The 24,265-nt window shown below is 47.4% G+C and overlaps 2 protein-coding genes across 4 annotated transcripts in view; one reads left to right on the top strand and one right to left on the bottom strand.

The window, feature by feature from the left end:
* Positions 1–13,312, top strand: part of WIPF3 (WAS/WASL interacting protein family member 3) — an 86,281-nt gene extending 72,969 nt beyond the window's left edge. Inside the window, 4 exon segments of the mRNA XM_057550325.1 lie at positions 7,246–7,322; positions 9,504–9,624; positions 12,765–12,882; positions 13,227–13,312. Of these exon segments, the coding sequence (XP_057406308.1) occupies positions 7,246–7,322; positions 9,504–9,527 (101 nt within the window). The 3' untranslated portion in view covers positions 9,528–9,624; positions 12,765–12,882; positions 13,227–13,312.
* A 1,442-nt stretch (positions 13,313–14,754) lies between these two features.
* Positions 14,755–24,265, bottom strand: part of SCRN1 (secernin 1) — a 59,148-nt gene continuing 49,637 nt past the window's right edge. For all 3 annotated transcript variants that reach the window (XM_057550328.1, XM_057550326.1, XM_057550327.1), the window contains 2 exons: positions 21,257–21,437; positions 14,755–18,781 (listed from right to left, as the gene is read on the bottom strand). In XM_057550328.1, the coding sequence (XP_057406311.1) occupies positions 18,623–18,781; positions 21,257–21,437 (340 nt within the window). In that variant the 3' untranslated portion in view covers positions 14,755–18,622. The remainder of the gene's footprint in view (positions 18,782–21,256; positions 21,438–24,265) is intronic.

Raw genomic sequence — 24,265 nt, 5'->3', positions numbered from 1 at the left:
TGGATGCCTAAATTCACCACTGGTCCCTCCCCTCCCTGGGGCTTTTGACTGGGGAGCTAAACACCCCAAGACAACAGCAAAATGGGATTCAGGAGCTTTGCATTAATAGTTGGGGAAGAACCCCAAAACCCCCAATTCAAAACTCTGGCAGACTCTGAAATAGAGAATGCCTTAGGTCAATGGTTCCTACCTTAGCAATGCATTAGAATGACCTAGACAACTTTTAAAAATCTGAAGGCCAGGCTGCACCTAGCGCAGGTAAATCAGAATATCCAGGGTAGGACACAGATGTCAGTATTTTTGAAAATTGCCACGTGATTCCAATGTCCATCTAAGGCTGAAAACCTCAATCCAGTGAGAGCCTTCCTCCTCCCGATCTCATCGTGCGGCCGGGCTCCAAGAGAGGCCTTCACTTGGCTTACCTGCCCAGCCCTAAGAATCGAGGAAGACTGGCTGGCCTGCCCTTCATGGCCCAGCAGGCAGGGAGGCAGTACTTCGGAAGCACAGGAAGCAAAGAAAAGCACAGTAGGTGCTGACCACACAGTGATGCTGCCTGTTAACGTAATTCTTGTCCAGTGCTGATCCAATCCAAGCGGGCAGGAGCTGGTAAGAGGGAGGCAGAGCCAGCAACATGGGGTGAGGGTCCAATGTGTTTTCCACCCCACAACCCGTTAGGGTTAGGGTTAGGACTCTGCACTTTCACTGCCAAGGGTACAGGTTCAATACCTGGTCGGAGAACTAAGATCCCGCAAACCACATGGCACGGCCAAAATAATTTTTTTTAAGTCTTACCAGATATTTACATATATAAAAAAAATCTCCCTTGACCTCCCCTGGGCCATTTCTCTGCTCTTCTTACAGGCAACACCATCTCCTCTCCCCGTCCTCTCTGGCCTTCTCCCTTCACACCATAGAAGGAGCCCTTGGCAAGGCTACCAGTGGACCCGAGCATGGCCAGATCCAGGGGTCAGAGGCGTCAGCTGCAGTCCATCACACCCTCCTCCTGAAGCACTTCTTTGCTTAGATTTTCTGGCTGCCCTCTTTCTCCCCTCTCCTCCCACTGCAAGCCCACTGCTCCTCCATTTTTTGTCATACCCAAAACCTTGGAATCGTATTTGGCTTCTTTTTTACTCTTCTGCTCCCACATCCAATTTCCCAGTAAATTCTGGGACCTCCTCCTTTGAAATGCATCCCCAATCTGATCACATGTCCTCTGTCACTCACCCCTGGCTGAAGCCACTGTCGTTTCTCACCTGGATGCTGCAAGCACCTGCTAACCGGTGTCCCTGCTCCACACGGCAGCCCGAAGTGATTCCTCTAAAGCCCAGTCACGCTGCCCCTGCTTACAATCCTCCAGTGAATTCCCATCTCCCTCCAAGTCAATCAGAAATTCCTGTCATGGCTTCTAAGACCCACATGAACTGCCCATTGCCGCCACTCTCCCCATCGTCACTTCCCTCCAACAGCATGGACCACCTACAATGTGTAGAACGCTCCAAGCACACCCCCCATCTCTGGGCTCTTTGCACTTGCCCTTCCTTCTATGGGACACTTTCCTCAGATATCCGCGAGACTTACCCCCTGCCTCCTTTAGGTCTTTTATTAAAATAGAGTTACTTTATACCTATAGCACAACTAGCTACCATTATTCCCATTAGCAGAGAAACTTCTCCACCAGGCACTGCAGTAACTTTAACAGCTCTTGGTGGTTCACGCCGTAAAATCAAAGGATTAGATGTCCCAGGACTGAGAGAATCAGAAGACAACGCCAGTGTCTTTCCGCCCTTGTGGAGGGCAGTTAGGCAGTAAGGACCTCTGCCCTGGTGTGCTTACCTTAGCCACGCCTGATTATTACCGGTGACTGCACCCCTCCTTATGGTCTTCCCTGATTACCACTCCAGATAAGATAACAGCACTTCCTGTCCTATCACTTGTGCTCTCTTTATGCTGCCTTATCGTTTTCTTCAAAGCATCTATCACCTCCTGACATGTTATATATTTACCTGTCTTCCCCAGTACAGTACAAGGCCCTGGAGGGCAGAGACAGCATCCATTTTTATTCACTGGTCTATCTTCAGCTCCTGGCCTGGGGCCAGGCACACAGACACTCAATAACCACTTGTTGAATTAATAAATAACAATATCCACACATATATACATTGCTAAACCATTTACAGAAGAAATTTGAAAACAGCACAAATATCCAACAATAGGGTTAAATAAATTAGTGCAGAGCCACAGGATGGAATGTTCTGCACCTGTTATAATAGTGCTGTTGAATATTTAGTGACATGGGAAAATGGCAATGCTACCTTGAGAAGTCAAAACAAAACAAAACGAAAAAACCTGGTATACTAAAATTACATTAACTAAAACCTCAATTTAATTTTAAAAAGAAAATATTTCATGAATTTATATGGAGAGGGAAAAGTGGACCAAATAAAGGAAAGAGAGAAGAGGCTAGAAGTATATCCAGTACGGTGTTAAGAGTGGTTATCCCTCAATGGTGGAATGCTGGGTGATTTTTATTTTCCTTATGCTTCACTATTTTGTCCAAGTGTTCTATAATAAATATATATTACTTTTAATAAGCGTTAAAACTAATTTTAAAATTCCAAATTATTGAGAGAGAGACTATGATTAGCGCCCCCCCTGGTCTGAGTGCCCCAAGGTGTGTAGGGTGACACTGTAAGTTCTCTACGAGGGGGACGTGGGTCCCTCAGGCCAACATCAACTATGGCAGTGACAGCGAGGAAGGAGAGGAAAGGCCAGATATGCAATTTCTAAGGCGTAGCTCTGGCAGATACTAGAATTATCATTTCCAATGAAACCCGTCATTTCCTTTAGTTAGAGACTGTGAGAGGCTTCCAGCATTAGAACAGGGAAGGCTCTATGAGGTTTTCCAGCCCAGCTCCTTCAGGTCGAGCTGAAATAACCGAGGCAGAAGTAGGGTGATCTGCCTCTGGTCACAGCTGGTGGCAAAGCCGGGGCTTGAGGTGAGGTTCTTTGTTCCATGTAACCTAAGAGAACCCCAGGCTTGTTCTTGATGTGGGCAGGCTGCCCAAAATACTGGAACAGCATAGAACCAAACCAGGGGTGTGTTCCACGCCTTCTTGAGTGAGGGGTCTCCATGCAGAGGCCTAGGAAGACCCCACTACGTGCCCTAGGCACACTTGAGAGGAAGGGATGAACTTGACATTAGAAAGGGAGCTACCAACAGAACTCAATGGCTCTGTATTGAAAAGGGAAAAGGATGATTCCATGTTCCTTTTTAAAGTTCAAATCAACATCTTTCTGGATAAATATATTTTTTAGCAGAATCTTTTTATTATTTTTAAAAGATATAAAAACAACTACTCCCATCAGTAGCAATATAAGGTTTAACATTTTAACCAGATTTTCTCAGGCCTTTTTCAGATACCTTTAGTAGCTAATTATTTTGTCTACCCCTTCTGTAAACAATCATCACACAGCATACAGAACCCTGGGGAAGACTGCTGAGGGCACCCTCACTCTGGCCCAGCCCATGTATTCATCCCCGCACTGAAATCCGCACTGAAATCACCTAGTAACAATATCCTCCTCTGTTTTGCAACCGTTTCCTGTCTGTTGCGCTGCTTTTGGGATGGGAAGGGAAACAGTTCCCTTCCACTTCCACAAACAGTACCGTTCCACTTAACGTCTGTGTCATACAGTTAGCGTTGCCAGTGAAATGTTCCCAGTCACAGAGAATTGTGCTTTTGATTCCGTATAACCATCTGCCTTTCTTGTCGTGGTCTGGCCAGCATTCCTTCTCTGCACGTGAGGCCGGTATATGCAGCATCCCATTTGTTTCAGATACACAGCTTGGTTCTCTGCACCATACCTGCTACTCTCCACCTTATGCCATGTGGACCCTACCTTAGAGAGAGACCGAGTTGGCCCAGAGATGGTGGTTAGAGGTGCTTCTCCTAGGAGCCCACTTTCTCCTCACCCAGCCCCTGGAATTGTACTCCAAGACTGGGAGGAGTCCTGGGAGACCCAGCTTTGATGGCCAACCAAGTTTGTAAATCCTTTCTGGGTGTTTTCCAAGCCCTGCAGCATTCAGCCTCTTGTTGGTTGGCTACAGAACGGATTTTTTTTTTTTTTTTTTTTTTTTTTTTTGACCTGAAAATATGTCTCTGTCTGAGAAAAGGTACAAGGCTGGCTTGGTTTACAAGTGACAAAAAAGAAAGTTGGAAACCAGCGTGGCCCTCAGGCCTCTGCTCCTCCAGCCCAAGCACAGACTTCTTCTTTTTTTTTTTTTTTTTTTATTATTATTAGCAGCTTTAATTAATTAATTATTTATTTATTTATTTTGGCTGTGTTGGGTCTTCGTTTCTGCGCGAGGGCTTTCTCTAGCTGCGGCAAGCGGGGGCCACTCTTCATCGCGGTGCGCGGGCCTCTCACTATCGCGGCCCCTCCCGTCGCGGGGCACAGGCTCCAGACGCGCAGGCTCAGTAATTGTGGCTCACGGGCCCAGTTGCTCCGCGGCATGTGGGATCTTCCCAGACCAGGGCTCGAACCCGCGTCCCCTGCATTAGCAGGCAGATTCTCAACCACTGCGCCACCAGGGAAGCCCCACAGTTTAGCGAAGTCTTTCCTATCCCGCTGCTCTGTAGCCAGCGGCTCCTGCAACACAGCGTGTTAATAACTGGGGGAAGAGGCGCCATCTGGTTACTAGGAGGCAGCAGCAGCGGTCACGGGGGCTGCTCTGCGTGCAGTAGGCGCATGTGACTGGATAGAGATGGAAAAGAGATTTCTTACTGCGCGCTGTGGTACCAAAAGTTTCAAAACCCCCATTTTAGTGAATCTGAAATACTCTTCTGTGGGCAGACAGCCCATGGGAAGGACTGTTTCAAGCAGAAGGGCTCTGCAGTTTAATTCTAAGAGATTCTAGTGGCATCTCGTAAGGGAAAACCCCCCAAGGAGATATTTGTATTAAAAGCATCCTGGGTAACCCTGGCAACTCTCAGCCACACATTCTAGCAGCAGTGAAATTTCTTTTACAACAAGATGCAGAGTTTTCCTTTCTGTTTTAAGAAGAAATTGATTCTCCTTAGCTCTGTTGTTTCCAGTTGTATTTATGAAAACTAGTGGGCACTGCTTACCTATGGAGAAGCCTGTTTCATTGCCCAGTGGTTCTCCAAGCGGGGGATTTTGCCCCCCAGGGGATATTCTGTCTGGAGGCCTTTTTTGTTGATACAAATGGTCTGGGGCATGTGCTAGTGGCATCTAGTGGGTAAAGACCAGGGATGCTGTGAAACTGCTTACAGCACACAGGCAGCACCCCACAACAAAGAATTTTCCAGCCCCAAATGTCAATAGAGCCAAGTTAAGAAACCCTGGTCTAGAGGAAGGCTTTTCTGTAGTAGATTGGAGTTTCGTAAATCTAAGAACAATAGTGTCAAGGCCATACTGCCGCGTGGAATTCGGTCAGGGGCTGTTTATCAGTGGCTCTTTACTTTTTGCTCAGTTGTAAATCTGGCTAAAAACCTAATACTCCCTATGCCATTGGTCCAAAAATATCTTCATCCTAGAACAAGTGCACGTGGTAATTTTAAAAGTATTTTAATGAAAATTGCAGTGTCCGTTGGATTAATGTTTTGTAAGTTGTAGAGACCCTTCTATGTGGCAGTTCATTTAAAAAACTATATCCTACCACAACAGATTCTTAAGATGACTTATATGCCCATTGTAGAAAACTTGAAGAGTATTTTTAAGAGTTTTTAAAAAGCAGTAAATCCAAAAGGAATCAATTCAGTATATTATTTACATTTTTTAAATGGATTTTTAAAAATAGTTGACATCTTGCTATTTATACAGTTTCTAGTCTGCTTTTTTGTCCTACATTTCAAACATCACCCCAAATTATTTGAGCCTTTGTAGACATTCAGAGGGCTGCTTGGTGCTCCATCATACGATAATGAACCCTAGATTTCCTAAACACTGTTGTTGAATACAGATTATTCTCAGCTTTTCACTATCATAAATAATCTGGGATGGATATTTCTGCTTTTCATGTTGCTTTGTAAGTAGCACAGCAACGTGAATTGTTGGGAGGGCTTTGGGACATGGTTATTTAATTCCTAGCCTGTGACAGAAGCAGACAGAAAAGTCTTGTACCAAATGCAGCAGAGGAGACACAGGGACACCATTTGGATCACCTGACTCACAGGAAAAGTTCTGGAATTCCTAGGAATATGGATTTAAAACTTGGCTAGACCAACCAAACCATGTATCTACGTGTACACACGTCTATGTAAGTAAATGTCAAAAAGAAAAACAAAGCTGGAGGGATAAACAGCAGACTTTTAGCAGAGGTAACTCCGGGATAATTAATTGGGATTAGAGAGAAGGGCAGGCAGAGAGGAAGCACTTTAGGGTTTTTTTTTTCCCTATTATCTTTTCTATATTCTTTGAATTCTTAATTATGAGAATATATTCATACGTAACTTGTGTAATATTTAAACCTAATATGTTTAACTTTTTTTTTTTTAATTTATTTATTTATTTTATTTATGGCTGTGTTGGGTCTTCGTTTCTCTGCGAGGGCTTTCTCTAGTTGCGGCAAGCGGGGGCCACTCTTCATCGCGGTGCGCGGGCCTCTCACTATCGCGGCCTCTCTTGTTGCGGAGCACAGGCTGCAGATGCGCAGGCTCAGTAGTTGTGGCGCACGGGCCCAGTTGCTCCACAGCATGTGGGATCTTCCCAGACCAGGGCTCGAACCCGTGTCCCCTGCATTGGCAGGCAGATTCTCAACCACTGCACCGCCAGGGAAGCCCCCTAATATGTTTTAGAGAGTGAGTTGGATCCTCGTGGAACGGGGTCTGAGCTATGTCAGCACACACTTGCACTGCTTTTTTAAGCAACCCCAGCACGACGCCGGCACATCTGGGGCGAGGACACACAAGCGCGTCTGGAGCTGATGCCGTGTTCAGAGCTGAGAAGCTCGCACCTGCATTTAGATGAGAGGCCTTCATCACTTGTTCTCCTCCCAGCTCAGTGGACGTGACGCCTCTGTATCCACAGTGTGTGGCATAGAGGCAGCGGGTAGAAACGCACAGTCTAGGGCCAGGAGCCCGAGGGTTTCAGGTTGACCGACTTAACATTACCCTTGGTACCCTTGCACCATTGCCCTAAGTGCCGGTTTAGCCAGACGTTCTCCGTGAAGCACATAGCCGGCCCCGGGCCAGCAGATGGTGAGACGGCTCCTTTGTCTTTCAGGCCGCACACCTGGTCCCTGGCTCCACACTGAGGCGGCCGGCCAGAGCTCCGATGACATCAAAGGCAGAAATGCTCAGGTAACACGGCCCTCAGGTCTCTGAGGGTAAAACTGGGAAACCTCAGGGAGCACAGAAATGTTGAGGGTGTGCTTTCCTCTGAACAGCGTCCCGCTTTTCCTCAGGGAAAGCCATAGGGGTACCTGTGTTTCCAGCTGGGATGAAACACTCACAATTTCAAAACCTGAAGAGTGAAAGGGGGGAGCTTCTCTGGAATCACCACCACAAACAGAAGCAGCTCTGGCAACACAGAACCCCTTGGGAATCACTCTGCAACCATCACCCCGTTCGCTCCCGTCATTCTTCCTCGTTACCGTGGCCTGAGAAGCCTGAGAGGAAAGCTCTATAACATGTATAAAACATAATTTGGTGTTCTCTCTCGTCTACAGAATACATGGTTTCTCGTAGCACCCTGGGGGTTTTTCTCCCATCAACATTATCATTTACTTATTTTTTTATTTTTTTAATTTTTATTTTATTTTATTTTTGGCCACACCGCACAGCATGCGGGATATTAGTTCCTCGACCAGGGATTGAACCCGTGCCCCCTGCAGTGGAAGCACGGTGTCTTAACCACTGGACTGCCAGGGAAGTCCCCAACATTATCATTTCTTTTGACCAAATTCAGCCACAAATTTTGCTGGTGGCTAGAGGAAAGCTGGGGGGAGGGGATCAGGGGAACCAGAGAGGCCCTTGTGTCATAATTGTGAGTCTTTGAAGAAATGCCCTCGTGCTCACACGAGGCAACTTGGACACAGTGTTTTCTAACCTGGGCGGAGATGACATCTCTCACCACAGACGACAGGGTCTCATCTTTAAAGGCCCTTCGTTTCTTTGAAGACATGCATTCCATCCACCCTGGCCTCCTCCTGTTTCAGAGTGCTGTGTAACAAAAAGGGTGGCCTGCTGTTAGATCAGAACCTCAAGGAAAGGGACGTGAGAAAGAAGGAACTAGGTTACTGAAAGTGGGGATGAGTTCCCTGAAGGAGGACAAGCACCCTCTCCCCTTTCTCACCATGGCTAATCCAAGAATTGCAATAACCATTCTCAGATGATTGTAGGCTCAAAACTGGGTGTATGATTGCAGTTCAGAGAAAGTATGTATACAGAGGAAAAAGGAAGACAGGAAGAATATACACAAAATTGTTCACAGGCATTCAGTCTGCCAGCTTATGGCTGATTTTGACTTCTTAGGGGCATTTCTGCAATTTCTGAATGTTCTATAATAAATACATTATTCCTGTGATCAGAAAGATATAGTAATAATCAAAGTAATAGTTCCTACATTATATAGCTCTTTATATAGTTTAGATAACTTGCATGTGTTATTTCATTTGCTCCTTTTAGCAACTCTGTGGTATAAGCTGGAGAGATACCTTTAATGCAAACTTTTTTTCATATGAGAAAACCAAGCTCCAAGAGGTTAAGGAACTCACCCAAGGTCACATTCGCAGACCTCTGACTCCTTTTCCAGTGCTCCTTCCACTGTACCTCACTGCTTTGCCTGGCATGTTAGAATTGACAGGACAGGAGTCACCCTCCCCTTAAGACGTGGCAAGCATGATGGAACATTATGCACCGTCTGGTCCCTGACCTCATGGCAGGCACACATCTAAATCCCCAAGCCCATAAAGTCTAGTCAAGGATGAATTGTTAAGTCTCTCTTGGGCATCCCATTGTCAAGAAGGTCTTCTTTATGTCTGGCTGGACACCATCTTAATTCATTTTCACTTCAGTGAGGCAAAAAGCAATCGCCCAGAGAAGTCAAGGGGTTCCAGACACGGTGAACAGCACCCTGGGGGTGCTCTTCTTTTATGAGAACGGAGCCCAAGTGATCCGTGCAAGGCTGGGAGCCCTGAAATCTGAAAGCCTGGGACCCTGTCTCTGTTTTCCGTTGCCTTTTCTTGGGATCGCCACCAAGTTCTTTGCTTTTCTTGAGCTTCCCGTCAAGTGAGTCTGCTGGTGCTTGATCCCTTAAATGTTTTTGATGGGATTAGGTCCCCACCTGCCACAAGCTACACTTTCATTCCTTTTCCACCCACAACCTCCTGGATGAAAATCAGCACCTTACGTACGATGGGACCATCAGACCCTGGCAGCCTTGCATGCATGAGGGAAAGCGTCACTGCCCGGCCCTGGAGTGTGTCATTTATGTGCTGTGAGTCTTCTGACCCCACCTGATAACACTGTCGTTTTCCACAGTTATCCCTAAAGACACTCTGGTGAGAAGACAGATGAAGCCAACATCCTGTGAGCCACCTGGGGTTCCATCTGGCGGGGTGGACATCCCCAGGAGAACGGCAGACCTCACCATTCTCAAGCTGTAATTCAGTTGACATACAGGCTCTGCATGGAGCATTTATTTATTGTAAATACGTGATTTGCACAGGCTTTAAATCAGTATTATAGTCGATTTTTATTTGAGTAATTTAAAAAGCATACACATCATTTCTCCATTGTTTAAAATGCGTCTTGGCATTCATCTGTCAGCACAGATGAGAGCCCTGTCCCCACCACAGAGCGTCCATTCCATGACTGTAAATACGCGTGCAGGCTGGCCCTCCCTAGATTCGGAACCATTTTTAGAAGATTCCTTAGTTTCCCAAAGTCATAGTATCCACAGCAGCTTCTTATTGGCATGATTTTCTAGTCTCATCACACAAACTGCAAAATCAAACCAGATAATGCCTTATAAATGACGCGGCTCACAGAGAGTAATGTGTCGCCACACGGCCTCCAGTGAACGAGATGCCGCATCTCGTTCCCATCTTGCAGTACAGGGATTCTTTTGCTGCCTAATGTAAACATAACGCAAATCAAAGGCAAGAGCGGGCTTGGCCTCTCCAAGGCCGACCACAGGGCCCCTTTTGTGTCTGAATGATCCTGCAAGTAGCCAATGCTCTTAACTGTTTACACCGCCCCTCGTGCCCAAGTCTGCATGGCGTTCCTCCTGTCTCTCCATGTCCCCAGCCTCCTCCTGGCAGACAAGGTGAGGTGAGCTGTATGAGATTTCAGTATTTTCCCTGCAAGTTAGAAACCTGTGTAAGCCATCATGAGTAAATTCCTAATTCTGTCTCAGAGCTCTTTTTTTTCCTCCCCCGAGTGCAGGGTTTTCGTGAAAAACGTGACACGGAAAAGTATAGACTGAAATGTATTCTGAAGTGTCTGCCTCAAATATCAGTGCCCCGCGCCCACCCTTAGGGAGCCTGGAACCACCCATCAGGCAAATCCTAGCTGCCTTCTGAGCCCAAGAGAACCTAATTGGTCTGAGAGTCCCCCAGCCCCTGCGGTGGCACCTCTCTAGGTGGGGAGAAGTGTGTGGGTTCAGCCAGCCCTGACTGTGGACCGGGTCAGGACTGGCTGGGACCTGTGACCGCTCCTCTCACACCCTTTTTCTGGAGCTGGCAAGGGAATGGCAGTGTGTTTTTGCTTGCTGCATGACCCCATCCTTGGTGGAAAAGCTGTGACAGGAAGGAGAGAAAATAGAAGGAAACAGACTGATCCCTCATCTGTGCTCAAAATAGCTGCAGATTAAAGGAAATCAGGGAGGCAGAAGTGAGAAGAGCAGTGAAAAATAAGTTTCCTTTGAAATAGCCCACTCATGCACTCACACCTCAAGGATGTAATGCCCAGAACACGCCATCCACGAAAGGTAGACCGTTAGGAGCGTTTTGGCAAACATGATACTACACCCACCTAGCTGCTGTCTGGAGTGGAGACTAAGATGGTGTCCTCCATCATTGTTATGCTTTCTCATTCCAGACAGAAGCCACTGAGCGAGGTCAGGTTCCCTTCCCTGGGGAATAAATCATGCCAAATTGTAACAGCTAAATCAATGGAAAAGAAGCTTTTGCAGGTCATCAGCTATGGGCATACCTGATTTGTTTTTTTGGTTCTGCAAGGTTTCCAGAAGGTCAGAACTTTTGTTTATTACAGTATCCACTCCACCTCTCTCTCAGTTGTACAGAATAATTACAAGGGTTTTAATGATCATGATTAAGAAGGCGCAAGACCAAGGCTGTTCCACCTTCAGAGTAGACTGCCTGCCCTGATGAGGTATTTACACATTAATGTTCTGCACCGCTGGGATGGAAATTCAAAATAAAACCATTCAAGGACAGAGGGAAGGAATGAGGAGAAACCAAAATTGCAACTAGGGAGAAATTTCAGGAACCTGGGATCACATCCCTCCTCCAGACCCATCACTGAATTCTCGCCCTTTGAACTCTCGCAGTGCCAGCCTCCGGCAGGACAAATCCTTCACCCCTGGACCACAAACTCAAATGTAGCGCCCCTCCCATCCTCGCGTATTCTTGCTGGCGCTGTGGTCTGTGACTTCCCCAGTGTTTCACGTGTATTTTATATTTATTGATGTTCCCTCTGCAGATTCATTTCTTTGTACCTAATAAACTTTAATAAGTGGGAACGCTTCTAGCTGTTCACTTGTTAAAGCCTATCGATGGTCACCAGCACCAACCTAAGCCAACCATTTTTAAGGATTAGAAGGGCTCATACAGGGTACTGACACAGGACCCAACACTTGCTGTAACATTCTGTGTTAGAGATGGGGCCTTTCTTTTTGGAGCTGAACTTTCTAACTAAACTACAGAATGTTTTCCTGGCTTTTGTAGCTAACTAAACAAATGGGCATTTGGGAAAACCAACCAAGGGAAAAACTTTCTCAAATGCATTTTGTAAAAAGTAGATGACACTATATTTACTCAGTTTTATTAATATCAAATGGGCAGAGTATTGTTTACAAATTACGCCGACTTGTGTTAAAATGGAATAGCTCTCAACCTAAAGTGCACTGAGCACTGCCACCTCAAATAAGCAAACCCTCAAAAAATCTCCTATATGGAGTAGTAATCATCTCCATCTCCATTACAGTGTCTTCAGGTACAGGGGAGATGAGGTTTACCTGATAGGTAAGTTGGCTTAAGGGAAAACATGGATCTGAATTTCGATTTTGCATCTTACAAGTTTAAGGAAATAACAATTTTAGCCAGTCTATGACTCAGTTTCCTCATCTGTAAAATGGGGGCATAGATATGTATCTAAGCATATACTGGTGAAGATGGAGTAACATAACCCCTGGGCTAGCCTTTAACCCTCGGGTCATAGGAGACCAAGGTACCAGTGCACGCATGCGTACACACACACACACACACACACACACACACACACACACTCACACACTCTAGGGTACAAGCGGTTTGCTTATTATACATCCAGTCACACACAGAGCTCTCGCTGGCTGCATTCCAGGCATTCCATTCAGATGTTCGCTGAGCTGCTCAAATCACTAGCTCTGCTGTTGGGTAAAAGGAGAGAGCAGTAATTAAAATTCACAGATGCTCCTGAAATAAATCTCGTCTAGAAAGTAATTTCAAAGTTAGCTGCTACACACTTTGCATCTGAATTAGTTGAGAACCTGACTTGTTTTATCTGCTGTCTTATTAGTAGAAGCACAGATAAGCTTTTTCATGACCAAAAGGGCCCATCTGAGTGGAGAAAAAAAGCAATGGCCCAAGATAATCGACAAAGTGGAGGATGGACTTTAAAGCCATTGACTGTAGAGGTAGGTGAAGTGGCCATAGTTCTAGGCACCCCTGATGGAGTTCCGGGTGGGAGAGGTGGTGCCTGGAGGGGCGAGGGGAGCAACTTAATGGGAAGGGCTATGGACTGCAGAAGCATGTTCCAGGTTCTCAGACTGTGCCCCAGGAGGCTTCGCATCCTTCATGAACCTGCTCTGTTATGAACTGAACTGTGTCCTCCAAAAATTCATATTTTGAAGTCCTCACCCCATACCTCAGAAAGTAGCCTTATTTGGGAATAGAGTTGCAGATGTAAGTTAAGATGAGGTCCTACTGAAGTAGGGTGGACCCCTAATCCACCCTATATGACTGATGTCCTTATAAAAAGGGGAAGTTTGGATACAGACACATACACAGGGAGGATGCTGTATGAAGATGAAAAGAGAGATTAGGGTGATGCTTCTGCAAGCCAAGAAATGCAGAAGATTGCCAGCAAACCACCAGAAGCTAGGTGAGAAGCATGGGACAGAATCCCCCTCACAGCCCTCAGGAGGAGCCAACCCTGCCAACACCTTGATCTTGGACTTCTAGCCTCCAGAACTGTGAGATAATAAATCCCTGTTGTTTAAGCAACCCAGTTTGTGGTCCTTTGTTATGGCAGCCCTAGCAAACAGATACATGCTGTGTTACATTGGAGCTTTGCAAGAGTTTACAGTTTATGAAAAAGAGCTGAGAATAAAGTTTAAAGAGTCAGCAATTCCTTGTCATGTAAATGGGGCCATCATCTACTCTGACCTTGACACAGGTCACGTTGCTGGTAACTAAGTCCTATTTTCATGAACAGACATCCAGTTGCATTTTGCCTGTCACGTGGAGACAAAATCATGGAAGCAATCTGGCATTTCTAGGTCACAAGAGCGGGAAGAGCCGGCTTTTTTCTTAAGGGGCATCCTTTCCTCTAGTGGAGCTTCTATGGCTTTAAAATAAAGATGCTCGGCATAGCCATTCTGATGATTTTTTTAAATTTGGTAAAATACACATAAACATAAAATTTACCATTTTTAAGGGTACAGTTCAGTCGTGTTAAGTACTTTCACAGTGTTGTGTGACCAGTCTCCAGAACTCTTATCATCTTGCAAAACTTAAACTCTGTACCCCTTAAACAGTAACTCCCCATTCCCCTTCCCCCCTAGCCCCTGGCAACCACCATTCTACTTTCTGCCTCTATGAGATTGACTACTCGGGGTACCCCATAAAAGTGGAATCAAATAATATTTGACTTTTTGAGAGTGGCTTATTTCACTTAGCATAATGTCCTCAAGGTTCACTTATGTTGTAGCATGTGTCAGAATTTCCTTCCTTTTTAAGGCTGAATATTCCGTTGCTTGGATATACTACATTTTGTTTATCCATTCATTCATTGACGGAGACTTGGCTTGCTTCCACCTTTTGGTTATTGTAAATAATGCTGGTATGAACATGGGTGTAAAAATATCTGAGACTCTGCCTTCAGTTCTTTTGGGTATATACTCAAAAGTAAAATTGCTGGCTTATATGCTAATTCTATTTTTAATTCTCTGAGGAACCTCCATACTGTTTTCCATATCAGCTGCACCATTTCATATTCCCATCGACAGTGCACAAGGGTTACAAATTCTCCATATCCTCACCAACCCTTATTTTCTGTTTTTTTTGATAGTAACCATCCTGATGGGGTGTGAGGTGGTATATCATGGTTTTGTGTTTATTTTTAACGAGTGAATTTATCCACAGAATGCGTAAATGGAGAAAATGCTGAACGGTTGGGTTTTCCGAAGATTCCAGTCATAAAATATATCCCCTTTCATACATTTTCTATGTTGTGGCCAATGCCCACATCTATTAATGAAACACAAGATAGAAGAGGCCAAGGGACATTAATTTCAGTATTTTTTTTTATTGTATGCTTGATGTATTTAGAGACAATTCCAAGGGCAAGCACTGGTTGGGGAAGTTATCTGGTTTGTAGATATGTGTACAAAAGGCTATTAAGACTACACGGTCAGTTCCCACTGCAGGAAGCAGAAAGGTTTTCCTTTTTATTATTCCCTGCCCCCAGCATTTTCCAGCTCACACATCTGACTTCTCACAACATGACTGCAAACATGTACGTATTCATCCCCACGAGAAATCGGCATGTGACATCTCGGGATGTTTGGATTCAATCAGATAAAGCACATTTGACACAAACCATAGGAGGGGAAGTTGGGACCTAGGACCCTATGGAATGAAATGCCAGGGCTACAGGGAAGCACAGGCACTGCTGGGTCAGCTGGTGCACGTGACCTGCCGCCCCTCCCCTTCCACACGAGAAAGGCCAGCTCAGTGGGTTCCCCTCCCTCCTTCCTCCCAAAAGCTGAAAGCTCAGCTGAAGACCTTCCCCAGAAATAACTTGACTGCTCCTCAGTCAAGAATGCTGTTAGTGGTTTCATAACAGACACGCTGGTCCCACCTGGCTTTCCTGCTGGGCTGGGCAGAGCTGTGTAACACCTGGACCCATGTGGGATGACATCAGGAAGCAAAGTAGTTTGCCTGGTTGATAATTATTTTTTATACCTAATAATCCACCCAATAGTGAAGGAACTTCACTGCTAATATCTAATAGGCATACACCTTCTCTATTAGACAGCTTATAAGAAAGACTCTTTCTAACAATAACACTGTCTTATGTTATTGGGCACTAAAGAATTACCATAATTTCAAGTATATCCTTACTCTACCTAAAATTCCAAACCACCTCCAAGGATGAAAGAGTACTACTTCTGCTTTGCTAATTTGCTTTTATTGGAGCTTCTGCCCCTCCTCAGAGGATGAGTGGTAAATCCCATCTACTAGCCAAGACTAACTAGCTTATGTTTGATTATGGGGCGCGGGGATAGGGGAGAGATTCTGTCCTTCACGGCCATGTCTTCTTTCTGCACAAGGCATACACAGCCCCCTCCCCCTCCCCCAGGTCTTAATGGATACACAAATGGTATTTTAGGAAGCTATTTACATGCCAACCTTTAAACATTATTTTCATCGTTCATCTTGAATATTCATTTTCCCCATACTGCCTTTAGAAAAGCAATCCCTGGTCAAGAAATTGTCCACGTAATGATAAGCATTTTTCAAAAGCAGAGTCTGTTAGGAGCATTTAAAAACAAACATCCCCCCAGCAATGGCGTACTCAAAATCCAACTACATGTTTCAAGCTGTTAATATGTCACTAGAAGTGAGTATAGCCACATAAGCAGGCTCTTTGCTGTCTTCCTGTCTTTCCCCTCGCATCCCAATGCACAAAGAATCTGTCCACCGCTATTACTCAGGTTTTAACTGTACAGAGAACATCTCTGTACAGCCTGATGGAAGCATCCCAGCCCCTTTTAACTTCTGCCACGAAAGGACTGCCACACCCTCTAGTGGTAAGACAGTGGCATCACAACTGTGATGTATAGCGTCAGCCAAGACATCTCTCAGTTGGCCCTTCTTTGGGTTGCTGGAATTAGGTCAATGTCCCTAACAGAAGTGGCCATTATGTTTCCCACTGCACAATGGCTGAGTAATGGCATAAGTCTGGCTGGGTTATCCGTGACCTTTGCTTGGCCCATAATAATGAAAGCAGGCCTCTGTGTAATTTATGCTCACTAGACTTCTTTTGGTCAAACCCCTAATCACCCTGGGTATCTCAGACATGCCAGGTCTGATGAAATGTTTCCATAATAGGGGGAGAGGATTCCACATGGTGAAATTTTAGAGTGGCTTTCTGCACTATCTTGTTTTAAATAAGCACTCAGCAGGTGGGCTTGGGAGGGGATGAGGTACATATGTCACCCCCAAGCCTCACCCTTCCCCACTCAGCAGCTGTAGACAGACGCTCTGAGTGGCTGCACCACCTAAGAGGACACCCTAAGTTCACCCACAGTGAGAGCCCAGGCCAAACCCCGACAAAACTCAGCAACCGCAAGTCACCGTGAACAGATGCTGTTAACTCTGTCAGCACAAATATTCCTCCCATCTCTCACCACTTGTAGTTACTGATTTTACATACACAATTTGCAAAACTGCTGGGCAGAAAGCTCACGGTGCTCTTATGCTTACACCCTTACAGGGGAGTTGGTAGAAAAAAGGATTTGTTCCAGTAAAACCTGTGACCCTCAGTGTCCACGTCCGTGTATGGGGCCCAAGTCCCTTCCAGCTCTCACGGCATATGATACACTGCAGCTGACAAGGAGTCACTAACTCGAAGTCACTTCCAAGACTACTGACACTCACAGTATTTCCATTTGGAAATGCCTATCAGTGATGAAGACAGGTGAGGCTGCATAATGAAGCCACTGTCCTCCCTCCCACTGCTGTATTAACACACACACTTCTCAGTATCTCTGCCCCCTTCCATGTTAAGAGTGGTGGAGAGTTTCAGTAGCTGGAAGTAAGCGCCCCACCACCACCACCACCAGCACCTGCCCACTTCAGCTACCGGTCTGAAGGCAGCCAATGGGCCATGCAGGGCAAGAGGAATAAAGGGAAGGATTAGGGAAAGCCAGGTGCCTCCTCCACAGCTTTGGGGGATATAACAGGCTGGGTAGGAAGGGCGGGGGTGGGACTGTCACCGTGGAGCCGAATGCTTCTCCATCCATCTGTCCCCTTCCTGCCCTCTGTCTTCCCCGTGCTGGGCCCATCTGGTCTTCCTCACATGCTTTCCTGGGCTCTGCTGGTAAGTCAAATCCTTCATGCGCCCACAACATGGGAAACAAATCAGTTTAATTAAAGTCTCTGCTGAGATAATGGAGTGGCTGCTCAGATTCCAGCTACTTCAACTGGAATCTAAACAGCCAAGAGTTTCTCCTTTTCTTTCCCTCATTAGCTGAGAAATTTGCAGCTTCATGGGGTGGAACTTCTGCCGCAGGGCCATTTAATTAATCCTAAACTAGATGGCGGTAACCAGGCCCAGAATCATTTCTAGACACAAGCACATCCGTGCGGTGGGTGAGCGGCCGTGCGGGGAGAGCCCCGTGCCTCGTGGGAGAGCCACGCCGCGATCCAGGGACGTCACGCACAGCTGCCTCTGAATCTCTACAGTGGGCAGCTTCCAGCTCGCACGGCACTGGGAAGCTGTCTGCGGGTCCACCGCACACGAGCACAGTGCACAGGTTCTTTCAGATCACAGGAATCGGGATGGAGCTGGGCCTGGAGAGGAGCCCCCTTTATTCCTTCCCACTTGTTTTGTCTCTCAGAAGACACAGCTGGAGACATTCTGCATTACAGGCCTGCGCTCAGCAGAAGGGAGGCCAGGCCTGAAGCCTCCCTCGAGCACACACACAAGAGCCCTGGGCCAAAGAAATGCCTTTTGTTAACCAGAAAGAAACCACTACTGAGAGAAAGAGTAAGACTTCAAAAGATTTTGCCTTCCCCTCAAACTCGGCGCAGTGGAGCCTGTCTTTCAAGGCTTGATAGACTCTAGTCCTCCCATGAAAAGGCTAATGTGTCCATTTTCACTGAAACACAGTAAGAGCAGCTTAAAATCCACCATCAGTCATACAATCGCACAACAGGCAAATGGGATACATGTTACACTGCAGAAGGAGGGGATCTATGTTGCAGAAGAAGGGGTCGTTGTGAGATCCGAGGCAGAACACTAGGGAACAGTGTGACGTTAACACATCTGAACTTTCTCATTTTACTCGGACAGGAGAGCGGTTTGTTTTGCTGGTAATTTAGTAAGGTGGGAAATTTTAAATAAGAAGGGGAAAGGGAATGCTTACTTCACTTAAAGAACTTAATCTCCGTGTCAACACAGTCATAGAAGAGATCTCCCACTTCGGTGGGGTCCAGGGGGTCATTGCTGGTCAGGATTTCCTCCATGGCTTCCAGGCCTTGCTTCTCTAGTTCCAGCATCGTCTTCCTCAGCTTTTGACCTTGCTCCTGAGAAGGACAGAAACAGCGGGGGTCATTGCAATGGACACTGAAAGCCCCCCAGAGGGCCTGCCCCCCACCCCATTCAATCTGCTCCCCGCGGGACTGCCACGGGGATGGTTCTAAAATGCAGGTGTGGTGAGGTCACTGCTCTGCTTGGAGTACTTGCCTTCAGGATAAAACTCCAGACTCCTGAGTGACACTGGGTAAGGCCCTTTGTAACATACGAGGCTCCAGCGTGCCTCGCCTTTGCCACGCCTCCTGCATCTCCTTGCTCTTCAGCCAGACCAAAATTAGCTGCATTCCTCCAGCCCATGATACTCCTTCTCGCCACGGCACAGGCAACCCTGCTTCCCTCAACACTCGGTCAGCTTGCGCCCACCTTCAGGCTTCCATGAACGCCTTTCCTCTAGGCTCCCCCCATCCAATGCCTTTCCTTCTGCCATGGTTGTTCTCTTTCTGTCTTGCGATGGTCTGTCTACTTACCTGTGTCCCCCATTAGACCACGACCTCCCAGGGAGGGAGACCCGGGCTTATCTCTATCCTCCTGCCTGGGGACAGAGGAGGCACTCCCAATAATGTCTCTTGAAAGAATAAATGGATCAGTGAATAATCACATGGCATGTCTATCCCCGATTTACTTTTTTTCTGAGGGGGTGACATCTCTTCTTCCAAGTGGCAGTCGCTCATTTACAGTGGATGACGATGAGAAGCTTTTATTTGCCCAATTAGTCCCAGAACAGAGAAGCCGCTGTCACCACCCATCCACCACTTCCTAGTGCTGCCTTAACTCAAACCAATGGTCATTGCCAAATTTCAAAGCCCACCCAGCCTCATCAGCCTCATCTCTTTGAAATTTTGTGTAGGATACTGCAGAACACACGGCCCTTTCTACCCCTGCCCTCGTTTGCCAAATAGCCACAAAACTGTGCACCGGGGAGTGACATTTCCCCTCTGCTCGGGCTTACTGTCGTCCACCTAGAAAACATGCACCGTCAGCAACCAGGGGGGGCAGCCCTGGACAGAACTCTGTGTGACGCAACGGTAGCATTCATGGTTCCAGGGAAATGTCTGGCAGGGAGGGCAGATGTCAAACAACTGCGACTTTTACACGTCAGAATGGTCATTTCTGGGGCACAGAAGAGCAAGTTCTATAAATAGTGAGACTACCCTTCTCAGAGATACTTTCTGAATTCACTTGGATTTCCTGCTGTCCTTTCTTGCTATCCTTTTTAGAGAGTCCACCGTGCTGGATGTTAAGAAAATAAGCTCACCCAGTCCACGCAAAATGCACGCACCAATTTACCTATAAGATGTCACTTTCTTCAGGACAAATCGGACCTTTGCAAGTTGTTAAATAAATGCTTGGGAAGCAGGTGAGCATCTGACAACCATGTTCCTTCCTTCTCCCTTCAGACAAATAGAGGCTTGGATTTTATATTAAAGTCCACCACTAAGGGTTGCTGTGGGCATATATTGAGTGTTTGTCTTGTTTGAATTGATGTCTTGTAACTTTATTAATCAAAACTTTGGGTGGAGGAGGGAGGGGGAGGGCTGCACTTTGAAGAATAACTATCTTAAAACTAGAAACTTTAAAAAAAAACTTTTTGGTATGAAAAAATATACATAACAAAATTTACCATTTTAACCTTTTTTAAGTGTACAGGTCAGTGGCATAAAGACATTCACATTGCTGTGCAAGCATCACCACCATCCGTCTCCAGAACTTTGTTAAAAAACAACACGAGGGGCTTCCCTGGTGGCGCAGTGGTTGAGAATCTGCCTGCCAATGCAGGGGACACGGGTTCGAGCCCTGGTCTGGGAAGATCCCACATGCCACGGAGCAGCTGGGCCCGTGAGCCACAACTACTGAGCCTGCACGTCTGGAGCCTGCGCTCCGCAACAAGAGAGGCCGCGATAGTGAGAGGCCCGCGCACCGCGATGAAGAGTGGCCTCCGCTTGCCACAACTAGAGAAAGCCCTCGCACAGAAACGAAGACCCAACACAGCCATAAATAAATAGATAAATAAGTAAAAGCATGACACAAATTAAGCAATGTGAATACCATCAAGCTTTAAAAAAAAAACAAAACAAAACACCAACACGATTGCATCTTTAAAGTGCTGCCGTTACGTACACATTTTTACCCCTAAAAGTATACAAAGAATTCTCGACAACAGAAAAGCAGTTCTCCTGATTAGTACTGCACGTTTCTGTTATTTGCAGGTGAACAGTAAGTAAAAGAGGGAGATTCTTAGCCCACTGAGTTCTAGAATAACATCCATCAAAAGCAGAGGCTTGCTTTCACTGGCTTTCAAGAGGCTGGGAGGAACAACTACCACCAGCATTCTAGCAGGGGCCTCGGGAGCCTGGGTTTCTGGAAGCAGACTTGCTGGAGAGGAGGAAGATGACGAGCTTGCTAACCGCCGTCCTGCCTCCTTTCTAGGGACCCCGCCCGCTCCCGGGGCTCACAGCCAGGCTCACCTCGTCACTCTCCAGGACCGCCCGGGCCCACTCGTGGGCCTTGTACAGCTCGTGGCGGCGGTCTGGCTTCTCCTGGAACCGAGGCTCCTTTTTGGCAGGGTCGTCGTCTCCGAAACAGGGAGACTGTGCTTTGGGGACGAGTTTTACATCGTCGACAAAGATGAAAGGCTTGAATATGGACCTGGAGAGAAAGGAGAGGAACTTCAGCCAAACCGAGCCTGGGGGCTTGAGGACACCAGAGGCTGCCCTTTCCTTCAGCAAACATCTCCTGGGCCAGCTCACGGTGGCAGGCGGGTGCCTGCCGGGAGAGACCCAACTGCATATTTTAGTAACTATTTTAGTAGAACTAACTGCCGTTTATAAGCTGCAAATTCTTCTATTTGCAGCGAGGAGACATCAAAACAGACTGGCTTTGTTCTGGGAAGGCCATTCAAGAGCCCCTTTCAGTCACATGAAAGAAGGCAAACAGACACAGTGTTCTGAGGAAAGGGTGCAATGGGCCACTGATTTGAGCGGGTCTTTCTCCACCGTGCTCTGTGGAAAGGGGTCTCCTGGAAAGGCAGGGTCTGAGACCTCATCCTTTTTTTTTAGGTTCTACCTTATTTGAAAATGTTTGGAAGATCTCTGACAGACTCAAGGTGGGACAGATTAAGACAGATGACAAAGAAAGAATCCCGGGGCCCCGGAGAGGGCATGCCACAGAGGACAGAAGTCTGGCTGTGTGAGAGTGTGGCTGAGGGGATAGTAGGCGGCTGACGCAAGAACTCTTTGATTCAGCTCTTTTGGCACGAGGGGTGTCTTAGGGGACATGGCTGTGTGTGTGTGTGTGTGTGTGTGCACCTGTGCATACCTGGGGACATTTCAACACATCCCCCCAGACGCGCACACACCCCAAAACAGCCATGTGTCTAAGAAACTGCATCTTGGGATCCCAGGCCAGCGGGGTCTGTGGTGACCACAGCTGACAGTAACGCTAGAGGGAGACAGCCTCACTCTCCCTGCTCTGCACCCAGAAAGAACACGGCTGGATCAAAGCGGTGCTCCTGGCAGAGCACAGGCACCTCTGGGCCCCGAGGGTGGCCTGTTTTCAATCACACCACGCGGGCACCTGCAATAACAATTGGAGAGAATGAGACACACACCCACACCCCGTGTGTATGGCTCAGGTTTGGGTTATTTCCTCTCCTCTTAACTGGTGCCTCCAGTGGGTGAGAAGTGAGCTGGGAGGCGGATTCCCTCAGCCCCGAGATGCCTGGACTTGAGGCGGCCAGAGCAGCCTTGCCGGTGTACCACACAAACATTTTCACTATGCCGCAACCTGCAAAGACCTGGAAACCCCTGACCTTTGCACCCAAACTGTGTCCTTGGACTTGAGCGTCAGCATCACCCTCAGGCCCCAACCCCGTCCTGCTGAATGGAACCTGCTTGTTAAGGTCCCCAGGGGATTGATGACATCCAAGTCTGAGGAGCATGACCAGAGACCACAGTAACTAGGAGTGACCTCTCTTGGGTTAGTTCCCTGAGGTTGTCAAGGGAAAAGGGCTCAGGTGAAGAAGAAAGACCCAGATCACAGCATGAAAGATCGGGCTCATCCTAATTTAATTTGAATATTGAAAGCAGTTGCACCCAAAGCTGGCAAAGTGGGTGGTACAGGTTAAGGATAAGTGCTGTTTTCTGCAGGTGATGCAAATGCAGGAGACTGAGCCCATCCACCGTGAAGCACAAGACACAGGCATGTGGGCTGGACCTAATTCCACAAGGCCGAGTCCTCCCAAGGAACTTGCCTCCCCAAGATGCAGGGGAGCTACCTTATACAGAGGGAACACACATTGCCACTTCCTACGGCCTCCTGAAAATACATCACTCCTCTTCCCTTCTCCTGAATGTTGAATGGGTGACTGTTGAAAGTGAAAGGAATTAATGCACAATTTTAAAGCGTCTGAAGAATTTTGATTACATGAAGTTGAATTCTCCAACTGGTCATTTGGTTGACTCTGCAAAAGGGCAGTTTGAGGGTTCACTGGCAGATGGTAATGGATGGGGAGGGAGAGAGAAGGGAGGGAGGGAAGGAGGGAGGGAGGGAGGGAGGGAAAGAGGTGGAAGAGGACAGAGTCCAGCATAGAGACATCCAGAACTAACTGCCTCTGTGCCCCTCTGGTCTCTGACAACACAGCAGCCTCACAGCAGGCAAGTGTCCTATCCTTCAGGGCCTGACAGCACTCGGGGTCTCCTGAAAAGTCAGTGCACACAACACACACCGTCTTCCAGCAGATGTGACCTGCAGCTTCCTTGGCCTGAGCTGAGACCCCCTGAGGGACACTGGGCCCGGGCTCCTGCCAAGCACCCCAGAACCTGCACGGTTCACACCTGCTCCCCAGGCCCAGTGCTAGGCAGAAAGGGTCGGAGCCGGGGGATCCCCTGCTCTTGGGCTTGGAGGCGGGGTGGGTGCAGGCTTAGCCATGGCGAGCCAGGGCAACTGCAGCGTCCAGCAGAGCTGCTGAGCCCGGGCTGCTGAGATTCCTTGGGACAGGGGTCCTCCCATTTTACACGGGCCCCAGGCCACAGGTGATGATCACTCGTGTGGTGCTACCCCATACAATCCCCCGCACAGCGCCTCTTTTCTCCACCCTTCAAAAGGCCATGTGGGAGTGATGTCTTCATTGGGGAATCTGTCATTCAGTTTCTGGAACCTCAGTGCTTTTCTTACCATGCGGCTCAGGACCATCCCGACACTGGCCCTGTGAGGGAGAAGGATGGCGCTGGGTCTTGCTGAGCGACCATCCAGGTCTGCCTGCCTCATGACAGTGGGGCAGGGAACTGGGCTGGGACTCAGAATGGGGGGTGTGTCCCCTCGTCACCTCTGACCAACTATGGGGCCCGTCATTTTCCCTCTGTGTCTCTCACTGGACTGAAGCGATCTCTACGGTCCCTTTCAACTTCTAAAGCTATTGTGTTATTTCTCTTTCTATGTCATGTGGCCTGTGAACTTGTGTCTTCAAGAAGTTCATG

The sequence above is a fragment of the Balaenoptera acutorostrata genome, chromosome 7 (assembly GCF_949987535.1).
Source record: "Balaenoptera acutorostrata chromosome 7, mBalAcu1.1, whole genome shotgun sequence".
In the NCBI taxonomy this organism is placed as follows: domain Eukaryota; kingdom Metazoa; phylum Chordata; class Mammalia; order Artiodactyla; family Balaenopteridae; genus Balaenoptera; species Balaenoptera acutorostrata.
Note: the sequence above shows the minus strand (reverse complement) of the source record. Positions and strands in the feature narration are given on the sequence as shown.